This window comes from Arachis stenosperma, chromosome 5 (genome assembly GCF_014773155.1).
Source record: "Arachis stenosperma cultivar V10309 chromosome 5, arast.V10309.gnm1.PFL2, whole genome shotgun sequence".
Classification (NCBI taxonomy): domain Eukaryota; kingdom Viridiplantae; phylum Streptophyta; class Magnoliopsida; order Fabales; family Fabaceae; genus Arachis; species Arachis stenosperma.
The window spans coordinates 129,792,679-129,813,811 of record NC_080381.1 but is presented as its reverse complement, the minus strand read 5'-3'; the positions used below and the strand labels follow the sequence as shown (position 1 = coordinate 129,813,811).

General features: G+C 32.9%; 3 protein-coding genes across 3 annotated transcripts; all 3 read right to left on the bottom strand.

The window, feature by feature from the left end:
- Positions 1 to 2,606: 2,606 nt before the first annotated feature.
- LOC130983017 (gibberellin-regulated protein 14-like) lies at positions 2,607 to 5,273 on the bottom strand. Its single transcript, XM_057907183.1, has 4 exons — positions 5,156 to 5,273; positions 4,985 to 5,017; positions 3,792 to 4,098; positions 2,607 to 3,078 (listed from the first exon to the last, which is right to left on the bottom strand). The coding sequence occupies exons 1-4, from the start codon at positions 5,213 to 5,215 to the stop codon at positions 2,894 to 2,896; spliced, it is 585 nt and encodes a 194-aa protein (XP_057763166.1). The 5' UTR covers positions 5,216 to 5,273; the 3' UTR covers positions 2,607 to 2,893.
- Positions 5,218 to 6,878, bottom strand: LOC130981393 (uncharacterized). The gene is made up of 2 exons (XM_057904994.1): positions 5,506 to 6,878; positions 5,218 to 5,242 (listed from the first exon to the last, which is right to left on the bottom strand). Exons 1-2 carry the CDS (start codon positions 6,876 to 6,878, stop codon positions 5,218 to 5,220), a joined length of 1,398 nt encoding a protein of 465 aa, XP_057760977.1.
- Positions 6,879 to 15,297: 8,419 nt separating this feature from the next.
- LOC130981391 (uncharacterized) lies at positions 15,298 to 15,639 on the bottom strand. The gene has a single exon (XM_057904993.1). The coding sequence runs from the start codon at positions 15,637 to 15,639 to the stop codon at positions 15,298 to 15,300; it is 342 nt and encodes a 113-aa protein (XP_057760976.1).
- Positions 15,640 to 21,133: the final 5,494 nt, after the last annotated feature.

The window sequence follows — 21,133 nt, the reverse complement described above, 5'->3', positions numbered from 1 at the left end:
AAATTCATATTTATTAGATATTACATCCATACATATATCATTATTAGTTATTGCATAAGTAACTATAAAGTTAACTCAGATGTTTTTAAATTTTATCATAATTGAATTTAAAAAAAATGTCAAATTCTTAAATTAGTTTATTCCATTGATAAATTTACTCATAACATTCATAAATTCATACATAACATCCATAATTTCATATTAATAACATCTATAATTTTGCACTTATAATATTCATAATTTCATATATATAATATCTATAATTAATAAATTTTTATAATTAATATTATCAAATTTTAAACTATACGTCTTATTATATTTTTTAAATTATTTCATACGTACACTAATATGTCATGATTTTAATTATTTTAATATTTTTATTTAATTTATTGATTTTAATATAACGAGTTAATAATTTTTTTTTAATATTTATTTTTTAATTTTTATTTATATTTTATTTTTATTTTTTAATAATTTATATGTAAAATATAAATTATATAGTAGAAGTTGTTAACAATTTTTAATTTTTCATAATTTTTATAAAGAATTATTATATTTTAATGAGTAATAATATAATTAAAGAATATTAAAAATTTAATTTAAAAAAACTGAAATTAATTTAAAAAAAACATTAATAACTTTAAATACACAATAAAATAATAGATAATAAAAAATAAATAATAAAAAAATATATATCACTTACTCATCAAAAAAATAAAAATTTTAACTAATACTCTTACATCGTAATTTTTAAAATTATTTTAGTTTATCTTTTAAAATTTCAAATCTACTCGCACTCAATATTCTCATGACCAGTTTCGACTTTGGAGACAGACTAGAAGAGAATGGAATAACTAGGGGGATGCCACTGTCTCTATAGTCGGTTGTTTCCCATCGCCGTCGTTGCTGGCATGGTTGCCGTTGAACCAGAATGGAGAGAGAGAATAAGAAGAGAGACGAGGGAGGGAGAGAGGGACTGGAGGTCGCAAGGGCGACGGCGGTGGGTACTGCCGCTGCTGCTGTCACCTTTGGGTTTGAAGGACATCGCTGAGCTACCACTGCCAGTGCTATGTTGCTCCTGCTCTGTCCCGCGCTGCTATTCTGTCTTGTTTGTCACCGTTGTCGCCATTGCTGCTGCTGCCGGATCTGGTCGGAGCCACCGCACCATCGTTCTAATAACCCCGTTTCACTTTATGGGTTGTTCTGCCCATATTTCTACTGGTTCTCCATTTTAGTGGATTGAGAAAGAAACAAAGCTTCTTTTTTATGGTTTGAGAGGTTGAAGAAGATATTGAAGACTTGGAGTAGAGAGAGGGTGCGGAGACGTAGTGGGAAAAGCATGGAGGCAGTGGTATTTGGGGAGTGGTGGATTCATGGAGAGAGAGAAGAAAAAAAGAGGGGACCTTTATTTTGTTTTTATTTCTTTTAATTAATAAAAAATTAAAAGTGTTTAAATAATTTTGTTTGTTTTATTTTTATATTTATTTTAAATTAAATAAAATATTAAAATATAATTTAATATGATATATTTTATCCTAAATACAAAATAAATTTAATTTAATCTCTGTCTTTTTGTGCCTGCTTCATAATTTCTATCTCTCCGTATGTTTTTCAAATGTAACTCGAAAGACTAATTAAACCATAAAACAATAGCAAAAGATTTTATCTATGCTGATAAAACTAATTATACAATTTCAAAACTAATTAATCCAATACTCAAAAAATACTCAAACTATATGACAAATTTAACTTCTGTATATATAGCTCAAGCTTTCGTTTGCGAAAGTCAAAAAGTGAGCACTAGCTAGGTGCTACTGCTACCATATACTAGTTTCTAGTTGCTTTAATATATTTAATTAAGTCCTTCTGACAGAGGTAGATGTCACGATTCAATACTACTGTAAATTTCATATGGTTAATTCAATCCATGTCTTAGACAAAGGACAAATAAAAAAAGGATCTGGCACCGCCATAATTTGATATGATGCCACAAAGATGGTAAACAAATCTACTGAAAAAAAATTTAGTTACATGGTGTTTTAAGGATATATTTTAATAATATAATAATAATTTTTCTAAAACTTTTTACTTGCTTAATGTATTAAAAAAAACTTATAATATTCTTTTAATAAAATATTTTTTTATAACATTCTTAAAATATTTATTTAGATTACGTATTAGCAAAAGCCTAAACAATATAATCATTATTTATTAATGTCATCTTCACACCTATTATTATTAGGGTGGCGTAAAATTTGAAATTGCATATGTAAAATATAAAAATATATTTAAGAATTTATTTTTATTAAAAAATATTAAAAATTTTATTTTTTTATTTTTTTAAATATATTTATTTTTAAAATAATATTAAACATATTTTTTTAATAATACATTAAAATAATACAATATATATGATAATTATAAATTAAAATAAAATATAAAAAAATATTTATTTTTTTATTTTTGCGAATATGCAAATATCTACACAAAATTCACAATTCGATTCTATTAGTGTGTAGATCGGATTCGATTATTTTACGAATCGGATTCATATCCACAATTTTTGAATCGAATTCGGATTCAGATTCGAATAAACCCCTATAAAATTTTCCTATAATATAACACATGAATATATATGATTTCATCCGGGTACACAGATATCAATTCCGCAGAGACAACCCATCAAAGTGGTGATCAAATAAAACCAACGATTAAACACACTGCTTAAAGTTTAAACCACATGATATATAACTCAACTTAATTAGTTGAAATAATACTAACCAAAAGTTCCACCTACTAATCAACTCAAACTTAGTTACTAGCAGTAACAAAAGAAATAATAATTAAAGTAAGGCAAAGATATAATATATGGTTTATGGAGTATTTGATTATTCTAGGGGCACTTGGATCTGTTGCCATGAGTGACCATATCAGTGTAGCATTTGCCACATTTTTCGCGGTTACCGTAAGTTCCAGGGGGCACACATTTGCAGCGCTCGCAGCAAGTCATGCATGCTCTCATGCACACTCTCGTCCTTGAGTGCAATTGGCACCTATAACCACATCGTGGCACGCAATCTACACATAAAACACAGAATCATAAATAACTAATAAATAAAAAACAATGGTATACATTGGAATAATATATTTAATTTCGTTTACAATAAATATATTTATCAAAATTTTAAGGTTAAATATATTTTTTGTTCTTGAAATTTAGTAAAAATTTTAAAAATACATTTAAGTTTTATTTGTTTTAATTTTGTCTCAAAAGTTTTCGATGTGCATTAAATATACTCTTGACGACTAAATTTTCAAAAAGTTTAAGATCAATCCAACAGTAATGCATGAAAATTATATTTGATTTGCTTGTATTGAAAACTATGTTTATGAAATTGTTGGTGATTTAGTCTTAAACTTTTTGAAAAATTAGTCGTCAATGATATATTTGATACAAATCGAAAACTTATAATACAAAATTAAAGCAAAATAAAATTTACTATATTTTTAAAATTTTTGTCAAAATTTAAGGACAAAGAATATACTTTACCCAAATTTTAAACTTTGCATTCCTATAAAAACTTTCATAGTTGGGAACCTTATCAGGTGTCCTACACGTTGGTTAAAAAAATTAATAACAAGGATTAAAATTGAAATTTTCTTAACCAAAAGTAGAAAAAGAAATTTACCGTGACTAGAAACAAATATTACAACATTCAAGGATACCAAAACTTTTTTAACCCGTTTAATTCTGGAATAAGGACTTTATGGATTATGGTTGGTAGACTTACCTTTGTTTGATTTAACTATGGGAGATGTTGGTGGTGCTGGAGTAGGAGTAACTGGGGGATTTACCACTGGAGGATGATAAGGTGTGGGTGGAGATATTACCTTGGGGGGTGTTGGAGTTGGAATTGGAATTGGTGGTGCGGGTGGTGGAGGGTAAGATGGAGATTTCACAAATGGAGGAGGGGGTACCTTCACTACAGGGGTATATGGTACCTTAGCCTTGGGTGGTGTGGGTACTGTGGTGGTCAATGGTGGAGGTGGCTTTGGTGGTGCTGAGGTGGCACCTACTGTAGGTTTTGTATAGCTCACCTGCACCAAAAATTATATATATTAAACATATTTGTAACATATTTCAAAAAAGGATTTATTTGTTAATGAATGTTTAAATAATAGTTAAAGAACTACAATAACATGTTCTAATAGAAAATATATTTTTTCTAAATTTTTTATCCATTAAATGTATATTAACAGTACATTGGAAATTAATTTTTTTTGTAATATTATCGGTGGGGACACTAGTTAATTAATTTCTTTTTAAAAATTGTTATCCATGCTCATCTACCTTGTAAAAAGAAAGATGCATGTGGAGATTTAGCGTGCCTAATAATAAAAGTATTGCATAAAATATTTTCTATCTTTAAGTTAAGGAATTAATGGTTGTTCTTCGTTTAATAGAGATGAGGAGGATGAGAAGATTAATTTGAAGCTAAGTGAAGACTGAACCGGAAAAAAAAAGAACGATTTTTTCTTATGATTTTTTATTCATGCAAAGGAAATTCGGTGAAACATAAAAGTAATGTGAATATACTTAATCCGATCCCCTCATTCTTCGTTTTTTTATGTCGGTAGGCATTATTATTTATGCAAATAAATATATAGTAACAGTTAGAGAAAGAGATTAAATGAAGAGAACACAGCATTAATAGTATATATATTTTGTAAGGTAAAATCTGTGAAGTTGATAGCTGATAATTGTTAGATGAAAATTTAGTCAAATCAGTCAAATTATTTAACAGTTTTTGTATATTAACTTCACGTAAAGTCGGCTGCACTTGAGTTTTTACTATTTTGTAAAACTATGAAAGTCCAGAAAATAAAGATTTTATAATATTAACAGCGTATTAACACCACACAGGAAGTGAATAAGTTATGAAATGAAACTTAAAGCTTTAGTGTGAAGTGTGAACATACTCACCTGCATCTTGAGATCTTCATTATATGAAGAAACCTGCATATGAAGATAAAAAAAGGTGGGATTTTCAAGTTAATATGTAATGCACAAGAACCAAGAACATAATTTCTTCTGTACAAATGATGAGTGAGCGTAAAACAAAAACAGTGAACCATATATATATAAGAGGAGTACCTTACTAGTAGCCATCACTAGAAAAATTCCCAGAAGAAGAATGGACTTATTGAAAGCCATTTTCAGAGAAGACGGAAAGGGCTATCGCTAGAAAGGAAAAATAGAAGAGGATTCAGGAGTAAGATGCTAGCTGTTGCTAAGAAGCAACTAGATCTTGTGTGTTATATATACAGGTCAAGGTGGGAGACCGGGGAAATATTAAATAAATATTTTGAGTAATTACTTCGTGTGTTTGTGTATATATACATACGGTGATATTACAACGAAAATTTTATAATTTCTTCGTGTAAAAGTATATTTTTTTTATTTTTGGATCTGCCTCGTCCATATTCGTCCGAATCCGAGTAGACCTGGGACGACCCTCCATTGCACGCCTCTTGTTCGGGTCTGGTATTACCGTCGGCCCATCATATGGTGGCCAGAAACCCTCTGGGATTGGAGGTTTGAATCCCATCTGATAAACACTAAAAACGTTACCGAGTCGATAGACTGGGTGGACATAGGAGTGCCAAGTGACTCGTGAGTAAGCACAGCATGCCAGTGCGTGCGGACAAGGGAAATGCAGTGCCTCGAAGTATCCGCAATCACATGTCTGAGATCCGAGTGACACCCTGTAGCTACCAAGGGAGAAAGAACTAGTAGGAGTGGTCTCTGCGACCGTGTACTCCGAGTTGTCCCTGTCATACAAAGTAACTGTGAAGCACCTTGCCGTCTTCAAGTTGGCCTCGATACATTTAACAAGGTGTTGACTGAATTGTTGTCCCGTACCTAGCTGGGCCTCCGCCTCTCTCCCCTTGCGAACAAAAAGTTCGGCCAACCGACCGTACGTTGCTTTAACCAACGAGCATACAGGAAGGTTCCTCACACCCTTGAGGATTGAATTCACACACTCAGATATATTTGTCGTCATGTGACCGAATCTTCGGCCCTCATCGCAATACCGTGTCCACGATGAATACTCAATCCGGTTTGCCCATTCACACATCGCCGGATCTTCCGAGCGAAGAATATCAAACCAGTAATGGAACTCGACCTCCGTCTTAGCATAGGCAGCGTTCACGAGAAGCCTCCTTGCGTCTTTACCCTTGAAGGTGAGGGCGAAATTTGCTGCTACGTGCCGAATGCAGAAAGCTCGGTATGCAGCCGGAGGTAGCCAGCCACCGTCGGGAGCCTCAAGGGCGGCCTTGATGCCGTTATGCCTGTCAGAGATAACGAGCAGACCTGGCTGTGGTGTAACGTGCTGACGGAGGTGGGAGAGAAAGAATGACCAAGACTCAGCATTCTCACCCTCGACTAGCGCGAATGCAACAGAGAGTATGTTGGAGTTCTCGTCCTGTGCAATCGCCACAAGCAGAGTACCCCCATACTTGCCATAGAGATGGGTCCCATCAATCCTAACCAACGGCTTGCAATGACGAAATGCCTCGATACATGGTGGAAAAGTCCAGAACAGTCTGTGAAAATAAGTCTGAGATTCGTCCAGCTGTTCCCCAACTCGAACAGGGCTAGTCCAAAGAACTGCAATAGAACTAGGCATTGTCACCTGCACTCCTAACACCCACCGTGGGAGCTCGTTGTAAGACTCATCCCAGTCACCATAAATGAGCGCAACAGCCTTCTGCTTCGCCATCCATACCCTCCTGTAGGTCGGCCTGAATCCGTAGTGCGACACAATCGCATTTAGGAGCACCTTGATGCTAACGGATGCATCAGCTCTAACCATTGGCATAATGAATGCCGATATCACATGATAATCCAAACTCCTGTGATCACTGGAGATAGAGCTGGCGAGACAAGTGTGCGGTCCATTGTACCGTTTGACCTCCCATATGCCCTTGCGCTGCTGGAGACTCAGCCGAATCAATCATGTGCACCCATTCCCGAACTCAGAACACTTGCCAACGTAACGGCGATAATCAGACTCCACAACCTTGAACTGTACACCTCGGCGGATGCTGTAAGTCTTCACACTTAACAGGGCATCATCCTTATCCTGAAATTGCTGACCAACCTGAAACTCTGTAAGTCTTCGGCAGGCTCACTCGCTCTGATCTCATCGCCACTATCATCAGCAATCATATCCGGCTCGACATCATCATCCTCTACATCATCAAACAATCTATCTCCAGCCCCAGCCGGTGCCGCACAGTGTACAGAGGTAGGAACAAGTTCCGCTGTTCCAACCTCGTCGCCAACACTGCCGTTGAGATCAACAGCGAACGAAGGGGAGGTAACAGGCGGGGCAGGTGGCTCATAAGCAGGGACTGAGGAAGATGCAACGGCAGGTCTTGAGCTAGAACCGGCAACCATCACTAAAGTGTTGGTATTCCGGTTCAAACCCCCCGAGCTGGACACCACATCAACCAGCTTTACCAACAGTTCCGGTGTCCGAACTTCGGGAAACTGCCGGCGACAAAGAAACATGACCTGCAAGTCCTCATCATTCCCAATCGTGAAACTATCATACTTCACGCTATCTTAGAGCACCGTGTTTGGAATGCGATAGAAAAACTTCTTTACCCTTTTAACACCTTCCAGACCAGGTTTTTCCAGTACAGACCTAGCAAGGTCATCATAGCTCGTCGTAGAACTCACGATAATACAGAGAGGATCCTTATCGATGAACTTGATACCTGACCGAGTTTTCCTCTTAATCGATCCTCTGTGGTGAACCAACACTATAAAATTGTCCTCACTAGCGATATGACCCCTCAATGTTGAGAGCAACTCACGTCATCACATATATATACAGGCCTGGAACCCACTAATTCGAAACAACATAATTCGAACTATATACACATAATTCGAATCAATTGAATTCGAAATAACTAATGCTTTGTTTTCCTTAGTAATTCGAGTCGACCTAATTTGAATTACGTATTGGTCCATTTTGCTACTAGTTCGAATCGACTTGATTCGATTTAATAAAGGATAATTCGAATCTACTTGATTCGAATTACATGCTTTTTATTTCAATGGTAATTGAAAACAAGTTGTTTCGAATTACTTGCATTTGCAATTCGAATCGAGTTGATTCGAATTATATATATTTGCTTGTTGGTGGATTGTTGAAAAAATTTTGGTTTTGGCTGATTTGGGTAATAAAATTCTCCCATTGGTTTATTTTGGTATTTTGCCCTTCAAATTAAGTTATGCTAAAACTAGATGTTCTGATCATAATTTGTGAGTCAATTTATTTATTCCATACTATTTAATTAAGGTTTAATTATTTTATTAGTCTCTGTAATTTTGTAAAATTTTTAATTAGGTCCTTGTATTTTTAAAATCAGTAATTTCACAATCAATATTTATATCGCTATTAAATATAATAGAAGCTAAAGATTATTTTTATTAAAATAGTAAATGTCAATTATTTGTTCATCAAAACTAAATGTACAAAGTAAAAGAAATCTTACATAACAAAGTACTAACCGAAATAAAAATAATTGTCAACTAAAAAACAACGAAAACAGGTCCTAACTAGGGATTCTTGTAAGCGGATTTGGATCTTCTAAAGTTTGAATTTCACTTTAGAGAGTAAAGTGTGATCTCTCACCATTGATTTTATAGGTGGGACCAATAATAAATATGAAAGAGAAATTATTCAAAGACAGAAGATCACACTTTACTCTCTAAAGTGAAATTCAAACTTTAGAGGATCCAAATCCCTTGTAAGCATATGCATCATTCTCTTAGTCATCCTTCTCTTTCTGTGCTGACGGTGTTGCCAGTGCTTATGTCGGTGCTGGTGCAACTGATGATGATCCCCTTCAGCAGTGTCGCTGTCACCAATACAGACTGTATCTTAGTAGATTGGCAGATCCTGTCTCATCTTGTATATTTGCTCTAGCTCTTGCTGCATGTCAAACTTTAGCAGGTGATAACTAGTCGGTCCTCCTCCACCACATCCTGGTTAGCTAGGCGAGTAAAAAAGTCCTATTATTACTACTCATCCTGGTACAGATGTTGACCTTGTTCTTGTAAGCTCTGAGTCAAATTCCAGACCTGCTTGTGAAGATCGGCATTCTGGGAAGCTGGAAGAGCACTGGTAGCTGACCTGGAAGACCCCTTCCTTAAAGGGCCTAAGTGAAGATAGAGTCTCACACTACACCGCATTAGGATCCACCAACACATAACTAATCGACTCGTGCCCTTCATCCTCATCCCCAAGAGAGAAAATATATTTGGACTTATCACAAGCCAGTTTTACAGGGAGAGTGCCATGTACACCTCACAGGGAGAGTGCCCAATCACACCTTGCAACTAGAGAGATGTGGGGGAAATTTATGAGGGAGAGTGTCCTACCACCTCTCCTAGAGGAATACTCAGAGAATAATATTCCGAGAGATAGTGTCCTACCACCTTTTCCACATCCGCACCGCAACTACGAATAAGCAGGATGGAACTTCTGTCCTTGTCTGGTGCAAGTGCCAAACCATAATACACAAGCGGGACGAACCCACGACCTTGCCTCGCAATCAGGATGAACCCATGACACTACCTTGCAAGTGGAACGAACCCAAGACCTTGCCACGCAAGCGAGACAAACCTCCGACCTTGCCAATCCAGCCATTTGGCTACAATCACTCAACATCAACGTCTTTAACTAATTTCACAAGTTATTATATTTATTAACTACAATTCTTTATCATTTTATCAAACTTAGATTCATTAATCTCACTTCTCTATCAAGTAATTAATTTTGTTTTCTAGTAAGTGGAATAACACCACCGTCTTTACTGTGGGCAGAACAAGGCTACCATCCCCACTTAACCCATAGCAAGTGGAACAAATTACAATCCTTGCATCTTACTCAGGTGTCTCAAATCTCAATTCAAAGCAAGTGGGACAAACTACAATCCTTGCATCTTACCCAGGTGTCGGAAATCTCAACTCAAAACAAGTGGGACAAATCACAATCTTTGTATCTTACCCAGGAGATTAACCAACAATCATTAACTTTAATAAATTTCATGAATTATTAGATTTATGAACCCTAATTCTCTACCAATTAATCAATTTCGTTTTCTCGTGAGCGGGATAACACCACCATTCTCACCATGGATGGGACAAATGTCTATCCCTGATATTTTCATCCAATTAACCAAATGTTTATCCGTGAATTAATCAATTTATTTTATTATATCACTCCCAAGTATATTCGAGGCTTATCAATTAGTTATTCGACTCCATACGAAGGTTAAAGGGGATTATAAACACGTTGAAGAAGTTAAATAGTTCAAAAATAGCATTTTGGCCAAAACTAGGTAGTTATACGTACGCACAGAACCTTCCCCTACTCCAAATTTTGTAAGCTTTGAAATTTTCAGTTTCAACTCCTAATTTTCAAACGTTTATAACTTTTTCTATAAAATTCTTTTTTCATCCATTCTTGGGTAGTTTTAAAACTCTCATTACCAGTTTTAATTCAAGACAAGTTTAATCAAATTTTGAACTCTGAGCACCAAGTCATGTCCTGTCGAAGTTGGTCAAAAATATTTTTTTTTACCAAATTCTGCATAATGGTCAATTTTACAAATTCACTTTTCATTTCATTCCAAACCATTCTAAACCAATTTTAGGCATCCTCAGTTCTCTTTCATCAATTCTCAATCACTTTCTAACCATTCGACATCCAATTAATCAATTCCAATCCATTAAAGCCTAATCATTCAATTCTAACTTATATAGCATAATTCACTACAGTTTTTCATTCACAACAACAACCCCAACATGGCAATTACACTAACTTACCATAACTTATTAAATAGGGAATATTTCACCCTATCACGGCCTCCAATCCAATTTTCATATCAATCGCCATAATAGGCAATCAACTCACAATTCCATGTCGAATTTCAATCATATTGCTTATCAATAATGCAATCCACAAAATCATAGCACTTCACATCATTTCATACAAGCATTCACACTAAGCAATTATCATTCAGAATAACCCATCATCCAACACTATCTTAGAGGCAGTTAACCTAGATTTTCATATAATTTTACATAATGCCTACCCAAAACTAAAACCTATACCTTATTGACGGCAGTTTCTCAACCTTCGATTTTCTTCTCCGCTCAATCCCAAGATTTAACTCGCATAATCGAGTCTCGACCGATCCTCTTCTAAGTTTCTACCAATCAAGCCAAGCTCCCAATTTGTACCAAATCAACCCAAGCATACAAGCCACCCTATTTCATCTTATACCACATGTTCATTGGTCAAAACATATTAGAAATGGTGGTTAAGATTTTTCACTAGTTAAATAGAATTGAAAAGAGAGTTGAAACAAACGTATAGCCACAAATAAGTCGTCGATTGGAGCTTCGGTTTGAGAGATATGTGGATTTGAAGTTTGGTGTGAATAGTAACTTAGGGTTTTCTTCTCTTCCTCTCTTCTCTATCCATGCTCTCTCTCAATGAAGGGGAAAAGTGGCTAAATTGTTATGAAATGCACTAAGTGAGAGGGTTAAGTATGTGGACTTGGACACAAGTGAAAGTCTGTTGTGATTTGAGATCATTTCGTCCACCTAGGACCAAAACCTTTAATATAAGTGCTCGGGTTTTTGTTCTAAATATTTTTCTTCTCACTTTTACTATTTTATTTTTTTCACTCGCAATATTGAATATACCAAAGTCGGTACAGTTAATTTTAACATCCGTATACGTTTTTCTACAATTAATTATATTTTTACGCTCAATTTTATTTTTTAAGTTAAATTTTTATCTGTATTTTTTTTAAATTACAAATTCTTAATTATCAACCCTTATCATTCACATTTAATTTATTAATTATTTATTTATTTAGTTAATATTTTTTCGAGTCTTACATTCTGCGATAATCTTGCTGTTGTCATGCTCACTGCAAATCCTGTGCTTCATAGTAGGTCGAAACATTTGGAAGTAGACCTCCATCTGATTCGGGATAAAGTAAATCATAAACAATTGTATGTGGTGCACATTCGTTTGAACTCACAAATTAAATAGCATATGTGTTTACAAAAGCCTATATTCCATGCAACCTTCACACTATTTTAAGACAAACTCAGAGTTTCTTCTAGAGAATACTAAGTTTGAGGGAGGATATAGATGGAAGTATATATTTTTAATTAGCATAGATAGAAAATTAGTTGTTTAGTACAGAGTGTTAAGAGTTTGTTTTATATAGAGAGATTGAATTAGTCTTAGTTCAGCAGGGTCTAAGACATTATGTGATATTCTAGTTTTGTATTATTATAAATACCTTTATGTATCCTTTTATAAATGAGTTAGTTAATTAAAGCATAATTTAGTATTCATAATTCTTAAAATCTCTTGTTTTTGTCTACTTCTCTGCTGCATTTTATATTTTCTTCTAGATTTTTTTTAAAGCATATGATATGAGGAAGTCATTTGTTTGTTGAGAATCCATTTTCCTCTTTGAAATGGCTAAAAGAGATTTTTAAATGATAGAAGTGATTAACTTAGATTCATATTTTAAGTAGAAACTTTATATTTGGTTTTAAAACTTATTTTTGATGTCTTAGACTATATATGGACTTTTTTTAGTTTTGAAATCAGTTTATAGGATCATTAAACAAATATAACAAATAATAACAAAGAAAAATATGTATAAAAAATTGTTATTTATAATATAAATAAGATATATGTATATTTATTTTATTTTTCTTGTAGATGAAATGCATAATATAAAATCAAAATATAAATTCTCCCATCTTCATCTAAAGACGCTAAATAATAATGTTGCTGGTTAGAATAGTATACTTAAAAATTCAATACAAAAATAATATAAGAATAAAATGCATAAATAAACTAAATTTTATAAAAAATTACACAATTCGTCCAAATTTAAAAATGTTACATACATTTTTTTATTTCACGTCTCTATGTAAATTGAATAAATCTAATTCAATTTAATAATTTCTATCTATGTAACTTTTGTAGATTTGGGTAAATTATGTAATTTTTTATTAGATTTAATTTATTTCTGTGTTTTACCCATAATATAATGAACATCAAATTGAGTAATATATTTATAAATTTTAAGGCTAAACTGTAAAGTCACCTATATAAAGTACTTAGCTTATAAATATAGTCACCTTTTAATTTTTAGTATAGAATAATACAAAGATTGTCTTCATTTAGAAGCACTCGAGTCAACACGGTTATTAAATGAAGTGAACAAAATTATAATATAGTAGTTCAAATATACTCAATTAAGTATTTGTTTATTTCATATTAGAACTTTTTCAAAGAAAAACATGATAATATCTGTTTAAAAAAATGAAAATAAGAAAGTGGGTGTGTTTCGGGAACACCTGCATATGGTGATGTAACACACATATCTGGTGAGATACATCACAGCTCATAAGAACTAAGAAGGAATGGACATTATTAAAATGTGGGGGCCAATTGCCACTCCTGTTACACATCATCAGTACTGCGCATTCAGCTTTTATATTTCCTATATTTTTTAATTCTGTCCTTTTTAAAGTTATCTTTATTAGGGCAGACGAAGGGGAACAGCCTCTGATGGGGTTGGGGTTGGGGATCGAGAGACTGCAATTATGATCACGATGGTATTGGCAGATAAATTATTAGATGTTTTTAAAATAAATTAAATTAGATAATCAATAATTTTTTTAAATAATATGAATAATAAATTTTAAAATTAGTCTGATTTAAATAAAATACACTATATTTTAAATTATTTATCTAAATTTTAATATTAAAATAATTATTTATACACTTAATAAATTAAATATTTGATATATTCATTATTCATATTATTTAATATTTTCGTTATTTATTTGTACATTTTTTTTTGAAATATATTCCAAGAGTGTTCTAGAAGTTTTACAACCGTATATTTGTTTAAACTAATAGTTTTTCACACAATCAAATTTAAAATATTATTTAATAATATCTTTTCTTAATACAGCATTATTTATATATTAAAAAATATTATTTATATATTAAAATTAATTATTAAAATTAATTATTATATATTCAATATTTAATATATATTTAATATTTAATTATTATTTAATATATATTTAATATTTTAATAATTAATTTTAATATACATCTAACATAATTATTAGGATAAAACACTTATATAAACTAAACTAATGCCAATATTATATAAATTATTCAAATCAAATAACGTTACATGAATGTCTCAAATCATACTTCTATATAAGTTGAATTAAATTAATTCGAATTATACAATATAGTAGTAAATCAAAACATATTAATTCGAATTAATTCGAATTAATTTAAAATTATTTATGTATTTTATATTAATTTTAAAATATAAATGTCAATAAAAAAGTACTCTCTATTTAAATTCAAATAAAATATTAAAAAATCAAAACGAAGAAGAATAAAAATTCAACTTTTGTGTTTTAGTTTAAATTTTAAAAAATCTACATTTTTATAAACTTATGAATTTAAAATAGAACATTAAATTATTTCTAAAAATTTATTAAAAACTATCCTTTAACTTATTAGTATCTACAAATTATTAACGGGACTTTTGATATTGAAAAAGTTAAGGTTATGTACGATTTTGGTCCTTAAGATAGGGGTTGAAAATTTATTTCGTCCTCAACTTTTTTTTCGCTACAAAATAGTTTCAAAGGTTTAACTTAGTTTTAAATTGTCCTTCAGACTAAAATACCCTTCCCCTTCCCCTTCCCCTCAAATTCAACCAAAACAAAGCAGAAATAGCAGCAACAATAAAACAACAACTAGAAGCAGAAGAACAACAACAACACCAGCAGTAAAAATAATAAAAATTAGAAACAAAATCAATGTAATCAGAAGTATAAACAGAATCAAAATCAAAGTGAAACGGAAACATAAACAGAAGCAAAAACATAAAGAAGATATGGAACAGAAGTATAAACAGAAGCATAAATACAAAGAAAGGGTCAATGTAATCAGAAGCAAAATTAATGTAATCAGAAACATAAATAAAAACAAAATCGGATGACTATCTGGTGGTACACGGCAGCAAGAGCATCTCTAATGAAAGGCCCAACCCAGAAAATCCAATGCAATGAAGAAAAGGAGATATGAAATTCAGAAAGAAATGAGTGCGAAAAAAAAATCAGAAACGAAGAAAACATACCTAATTCCATGCATGGTCTCTGTTGAAGATGATGGCATCACCAAGGCCCCTAGCTGGGTTAATCCCAGTTCCAGTGATAGGAATGGTTGCCAAGTGGACCAAGAAGACAGCAAACCCGATCGGAAGTAACGGTGACCGGCGAGGAGCAGCGACGACCGGTGACCGAGCGAAGAGGAGAAGCAGAAACGGCGAGCAGTGAGCGGCGCACAATGTCCACCCTCCCAGATCTACTGGCGTCGATATTGAGGAGAAACTGTGAGGACCGAACGACGAGGAGCAGCGGCGGCAGCGAGATCCAGGAGCAACGGCTGCGGACTCCCTTCCTCTTCCCTTCCCCACCATCCCTTCCCCCTCTTCTTCCATTAAAAACCCACCTACCCCAGCATGATTGCCCCTTCCCCTGTTCCGCAGCCTTTAACCTGTTTATCTTTTTTTTTCTTAATTAGGGGTAATTTGGTAATAAAAATTAAAATTTTGGTTAAAATGACGATTTTAAAACTAAGTTAAACTTTTGTGACCATTTTGTAACGAAAAAAAAAATCTGAAGACAAAATAAATTTTTAGCCCCTAACTTAAGGATCAAAATCGTATTTAACCCAAAAAGTTAATATAAAGTATAGCCCTCTAAGGTAGCATAGGAGTTAAAACTTGATCTTTTTTTCAGTGTCAGAAGTAACAGATAGTTATAAATTATAAAATGACTAACTATATTTATATAATATGTAATTTGAGAAATAATTAAAATACAGTATAAATATAGTTGGTCAAATTACATACCGTATAAATATAGTTAGTCATTTTATAATGAATAACTATCTGTTACTTCTGATTCTAAAAAAGTTCAAGTTTTAACTCTTATGCTACTTTGGAGGGTTATACTTTATATTAACTTTTTTAATATTAAAAGTTCCGGTAATGATTTTTTTAGATGTTAATAAGTAAAAGGATAATTTTTAATAAATTTTTAAAAATCGTTTAATGTTTCGTTTTAAATTCATAAGTTTATAAATGTAAATTTTTTTAAATTTGAACTAAAACACAAAAATTGGATTTCTATTCTTATTCGTTTTATTTTTTTGATATTTTATTTGAATCCAAATGAAAGATACTTTCTTATTGACATTTATGTTTTAAAATTAATATAAAATAAATAAACAATTAACTTGCAAGTAATTTAATTATAATGTAATTTGAATCAATATGTTTCAATTTACTATTATATTGTATAATTCGAATTAATTTAATTCGATTTATATAAAGTATGATTTGAGACATTTATGTAACGTTATTTGATTTTGATAATTTATGTAATATTGACATTGGTTTGATTTATATAAGTGTTTTATCCTAATTATAAATAATCCAATAGTTGTATTTATTTTTATTTTTAAAATTATATGTTATTTTGATGACGTATCAAATCAATTTCAAAATTCATAAAATTTCATTAGATTATTCTTGTAGTGAAATGTTGAAATTTAACCATCAAATCATTTATAAAATTTGCTGTGCATAAGAAGCTACTCAACCATGAAAGTCTTAAATAAAATTATGTATTTCTATCTTTATATTTTTCTTTTGGTTAAAAACACACCTTCATAGCTGTTGGATAATCTTAAAAATTGATAAAATTAAAATTAACAAATAAAATGAAAAGCAATAAGATTGCTCGAGTATCATATTTAAAATAAAATCATAAAAAAAATATATACATGTTATTTGATATAAATATGTTTTATTAATGTGAGAGCCATTACAACCCGCATGTAAAATTTTAAATTTCAATGTTAACTTATATATCGGATAAAACATAATACCATTGTACATAAAAAAACTGAGTAAAATGTATAATAATGCCCAATTTTCAAAGTATAACATGTGATAACATGTGGAAGAGCAAAGTCCAAACTCAATGCTAACCAGGTCGTCGTAGTTAGATTTAGCGATGATCTAGTCGAACCGATTAATTAATGTGTTTGCAATAATAAAGTCTTGTACAAAAAACACACTTTCGTGGCATGTCCAAATTTTCAATAGATATGGAAGATATGGTCTATCAAATCTAGATTCTTCCAGCATTGTAATCATTATAAAAATTTGGATAGCAGGGGATGACGATGTCTGTGCTAGTGGAGGAGAAAGACAACCTGAGAAGAAGCAAGAGAAAGCTTAGAACTGATGGAGACCATGAGTTCACTCAAACGGACAGGAGGCAGAGGAGATTGAGAAGATGGTGGAAGCTCCATCCACTAAGAGGTCGTATGGCAACTAACATGGTAAAAGGTCCAGACTGCGTATGACACTGACTCGGAGGAATTAAAATGGTAATATTTTGGGATAATTACCGTAGTTTTAATTGTCATTATACTCAAAAACGGTATTTTTCTAAAACGTTATAATCTGAAGTGCTATTTTGGATATTATGACAGTTTTTTAAAAACCATCATAATTACTATGATTCAATCAGTAGTTTTTGTAATGTTTAAACGGTAGTTTTTATAGTTTAAAGTGGCAGTTAGAAACCGCTATAATCATTGAGTTAAAGTGGTATTTTTTTGTTTAAAATGGTAGTTGAAAATCGTCAGAATTATTGAGTTAAAATGACATTTTTCCGTTATTTTAAATCGCAGTTGAAATCGTCATTTTTATCGAGTTAAAATGACAATTTTTGTTCGTTCCAAATGACTTTTTAATAATCATTTTATCTTATTAAAATGTGATTTTATGTCATTTAAAGTTTATTTTTACCGAATTAAAATAATAATTTTTTATCATTTAAAATAGTGACTAAACATTAGAATAAAAATCACTTTTTAGTGGTAAATTTTTAATGGTAATAATACAATGGCTAATATTTCTCTTATTTAACCTATGTTTTTGTGGGCATTCATTATAAGAAAAATGTTAAGTACTATCGAAATTATCGTTGAAAAAAACGAATAAAATTCAATGGTAAGTTAATTACCGATAAATTTACCAATGGAAGAAATCTGACAATATAAATCTCGCCGATAATCAATTATTGTTGGATTTTTTTGTCCGAGGTAATTACTGTCGGACTCTGCGACGAATTACCTACCCAAAAAACTATTTGGTTATTGGTGGATTTTTTCGAGGTAGCGTTGGCACCACAATATCATGTTTCTCGCACTATTATCATCGGATTATGTCCTCGGTAAATCAAACGGAATGTCAATTTTTTTTTTAAAAAAATTTGTGACGCAATTTTTTTAATTTTTTCTTTTTGTTTTTAATTTATTATATGAATTTATTTTTCACACGATTAGTGGCCAAATTATAAATAATAGAAACTAATTATGTAATATTAAATATCAAATGTTAAAATAAATTAAAAGTCAAATAAATCAAATACAATGAAACAATAAAACAAAGCCCTAATCACTAAAGATCTTGGTAGTAGTCATTGTCATTCCCGTGGTCCTTTTGAGGCGGCAGAGAAGGCGGTGATGTCTGTCTCCCACCTAGGGGTGGCAAGCGGGGAAGTCCGCCCCGCCCCGCCCTGCCCCGCCAGAAGCCCGTCCCGCCCCGCCTAGTGAGGCGGTCCTAGAATCCTAGCCCGCCCCGCCTAACAGCGGGCTGGCGGGCTAAGCCCGCCAAAGCTCCTCTTTTTTTTTTTTTTACTATTAACTACTAAGTAATATATATAATTTCACAACTATATTAATAAATTTATAATTTCTAATGGCATAAAAATTATATTTTTATATTCACAAACATTAAAGTCTTTATAATTATAAATATCTAATAAATATAATTATAAACCAAATTTTCATTCAAAATATAAGTATAAATATTCTCTCCAAAGAAAAATAAATATAATCCAAAACATAATTATAAATATTGTCTCCAAAATAACATAAACATAATTCAAAACACTCAATTTTTATCTTCATACTCTTGTAAGTTAGGTTGGGGGAAGTTAGGTATTGGCAAAAAAATTACAAAAATACCCCCTCACTAATAAAAACTTTAGCCCGGCGGGGAAGCCCGCCCCGCCCCACCAAAGCCTGCCAAAACCCGCGGTTTAAGCGGTGCGGGTTGGCGGGCTTTTGCTATTTGGCGGTCCCGATTTTCCAGCCCAGCCCGCCTTTTTTGGCGGGTTACGCGGGCCGGCCCAGCGGGTTTAGGCCCGTTTGCCACCCCTGCTCCCACCAATAGTACTTTTGCCACCAGTAGTGTTGCTGCTACCGTCGCGCATCTGAGCCTGTCACACCGCCATCTATTGCTCCATCCGCTGAAGCCGCTCCAGCTGCTCCCTCCACTCCAGCCTGAGGTCATCCGTGTCCGTCACGCATGTGAGGATCTCCTAATACCTCTTCCAAGTCTCGGCCAGCTCCAAAGCCTGTTCGTGAAGACTCCGGGTGAACTCCTACACCTGCAGCCTCAAATTAAAGCCTTCTTCGGGATCGACAGCTTGACTAGGGGCAGAGGTGGATGATAGCCTAAATTTGGAGGTACGGAGGTTGCTAGCGAAGAACAACCCCAGCCCATATTCGCAATTCTTATACGGCAATAAGGCGGTTTCCCGCCAAATCGCATTGAGATCGACAACAGAAGTAGCGGAGCCACTGATGTCCTCCACTTCGGTAAGATTGTTGAGTTGCGACCTCCAGTCTCTGCGTATAGGACTCCTGTGTAACACATGTTATTACGATTAGGACGACACTATATAGTTAATTGAAAATTTTATATCACAATATCATATGTTTACTCACATAATGATCTGTAGACTGTTGATAAGCAAATCTCTCTTTGTTCTCCTTCAAAGTGTGGGTGTACTTGAAGGTCTCAACCAATGTCGCATCGTGATCCAACAACTTCGACTGCATATGTTGTATTGAAGTAATATATTAGGATGCCTACTAATGATATGTCAAAGAATTTAACTAAGTTAATAACAAAATTAGAAAAGCTACATACTAGCCGGGCCTTAGTCTTCATGAAGGTCGCTAAGTCACCGGTATACTTGGACGACGTGACCGATGCCCTGTTAGCTCTATTTGTGAAACCTTGATGCTTGAACCCCTTATCAATCTCCTGGCAAACGTACAGAGCCTTCTTGATTTCCAAGGGGAGCCAGGTAGTGAGGTGGTCGCGCTTCTCATATACATCCTCCAACATCTGTTGCAGCTACCTACCCATTTGATGGTCTTATATCTTCATGATAAGGGCATCATGCTCCTTTTCCTATATAAAGGGAAGCTACACAAAGAAACTTTAAAATTAATTAATCAAAATATATCGTATTAAACAAAATAGAATATATAAACCAGCTAATAGGATTTGACTATATTAAGTTTTTACCACCCACTTATGAAATTATCGCTCTCTGGTCTTAGAGGGGATCTTCTTATAGCTCGGTCATGGATGGTCGTACATCAGTTTGATGACATTGGTCATCTCCTGAGTACATGCGTTGTTGTTTGGCACAAACTTATCAACAATTTACAAACAAACTAATATGGCAATATAAATTAAAACTTCATAAACAAAGAACTATAATATATAGGAATTTTTTTAGAAATTTTGATAGAGTTTCATCTATAATTGGAATGCGCCACAAACTCTATCTATCAACAATTAATTTAAACAACACCAATTGTCAACAATAAATGAACGACAGTCAATAATCAAGAAGCAACATCCATAAATCTACTAAAACTAGAATCAATAATAAAAAATAAATAGTCAAAATATATCAAATAGTTTCAACATATAAAAGACTTAAAGTATTACTTACGTCGTTCCGCCATCAAACCAGATCGTCAACTGTACAATGGGAGGTGACGGAGGGGCATCAGTTGGCTGGCTTCTG

Bases quoted from the DNA above. Each gene is read 5' to 3' on its own strand.
- LOC130981391 (XM_057904993.1), bottom strand. From the start codon at position 15,639: ATGGTGGGGAAGGGAAGAGGAAGGGAGTCCGCAGCCGTTGCTCCTGGA.
- LOC130983017 (XM_057907183.1), bottom strand. From the start codon at position 5,215: ATGGCTTTCAATAAGTCCATTCTTCTTCTGGGAATTTTTCTAGTGATG. The intron at 5,018-5,155 runs GTACTCCTCTTA...CTTCATATGCAG, and splicing joins TAGTGATGGCTACTAGTAAG to GTTTCTTCATATAATGAAGA. The intron at 3,079-3,791 runs GTAAGTCTACCA...TTTTATGTGTAG, and splicing joins CATAGTTAAATCAAACAAAG to ATTGCGTGCCACGATGTGGT.
- LOC130981393 (XM_057904994.1), bottom strand. From the start codon at position 6,878: ATGGTTAGAGCTGATGCATCCGTTAGCATCAAGGTGCTCCTAAATGCG. The intron at 5,243-5,505 runs GTCTACTCGGAT...TTTCCTTTCTAG, and splicing joins GCAATGGAGGGTCGTCCCAG to CGATAGCCCTTTCCGTCTTC.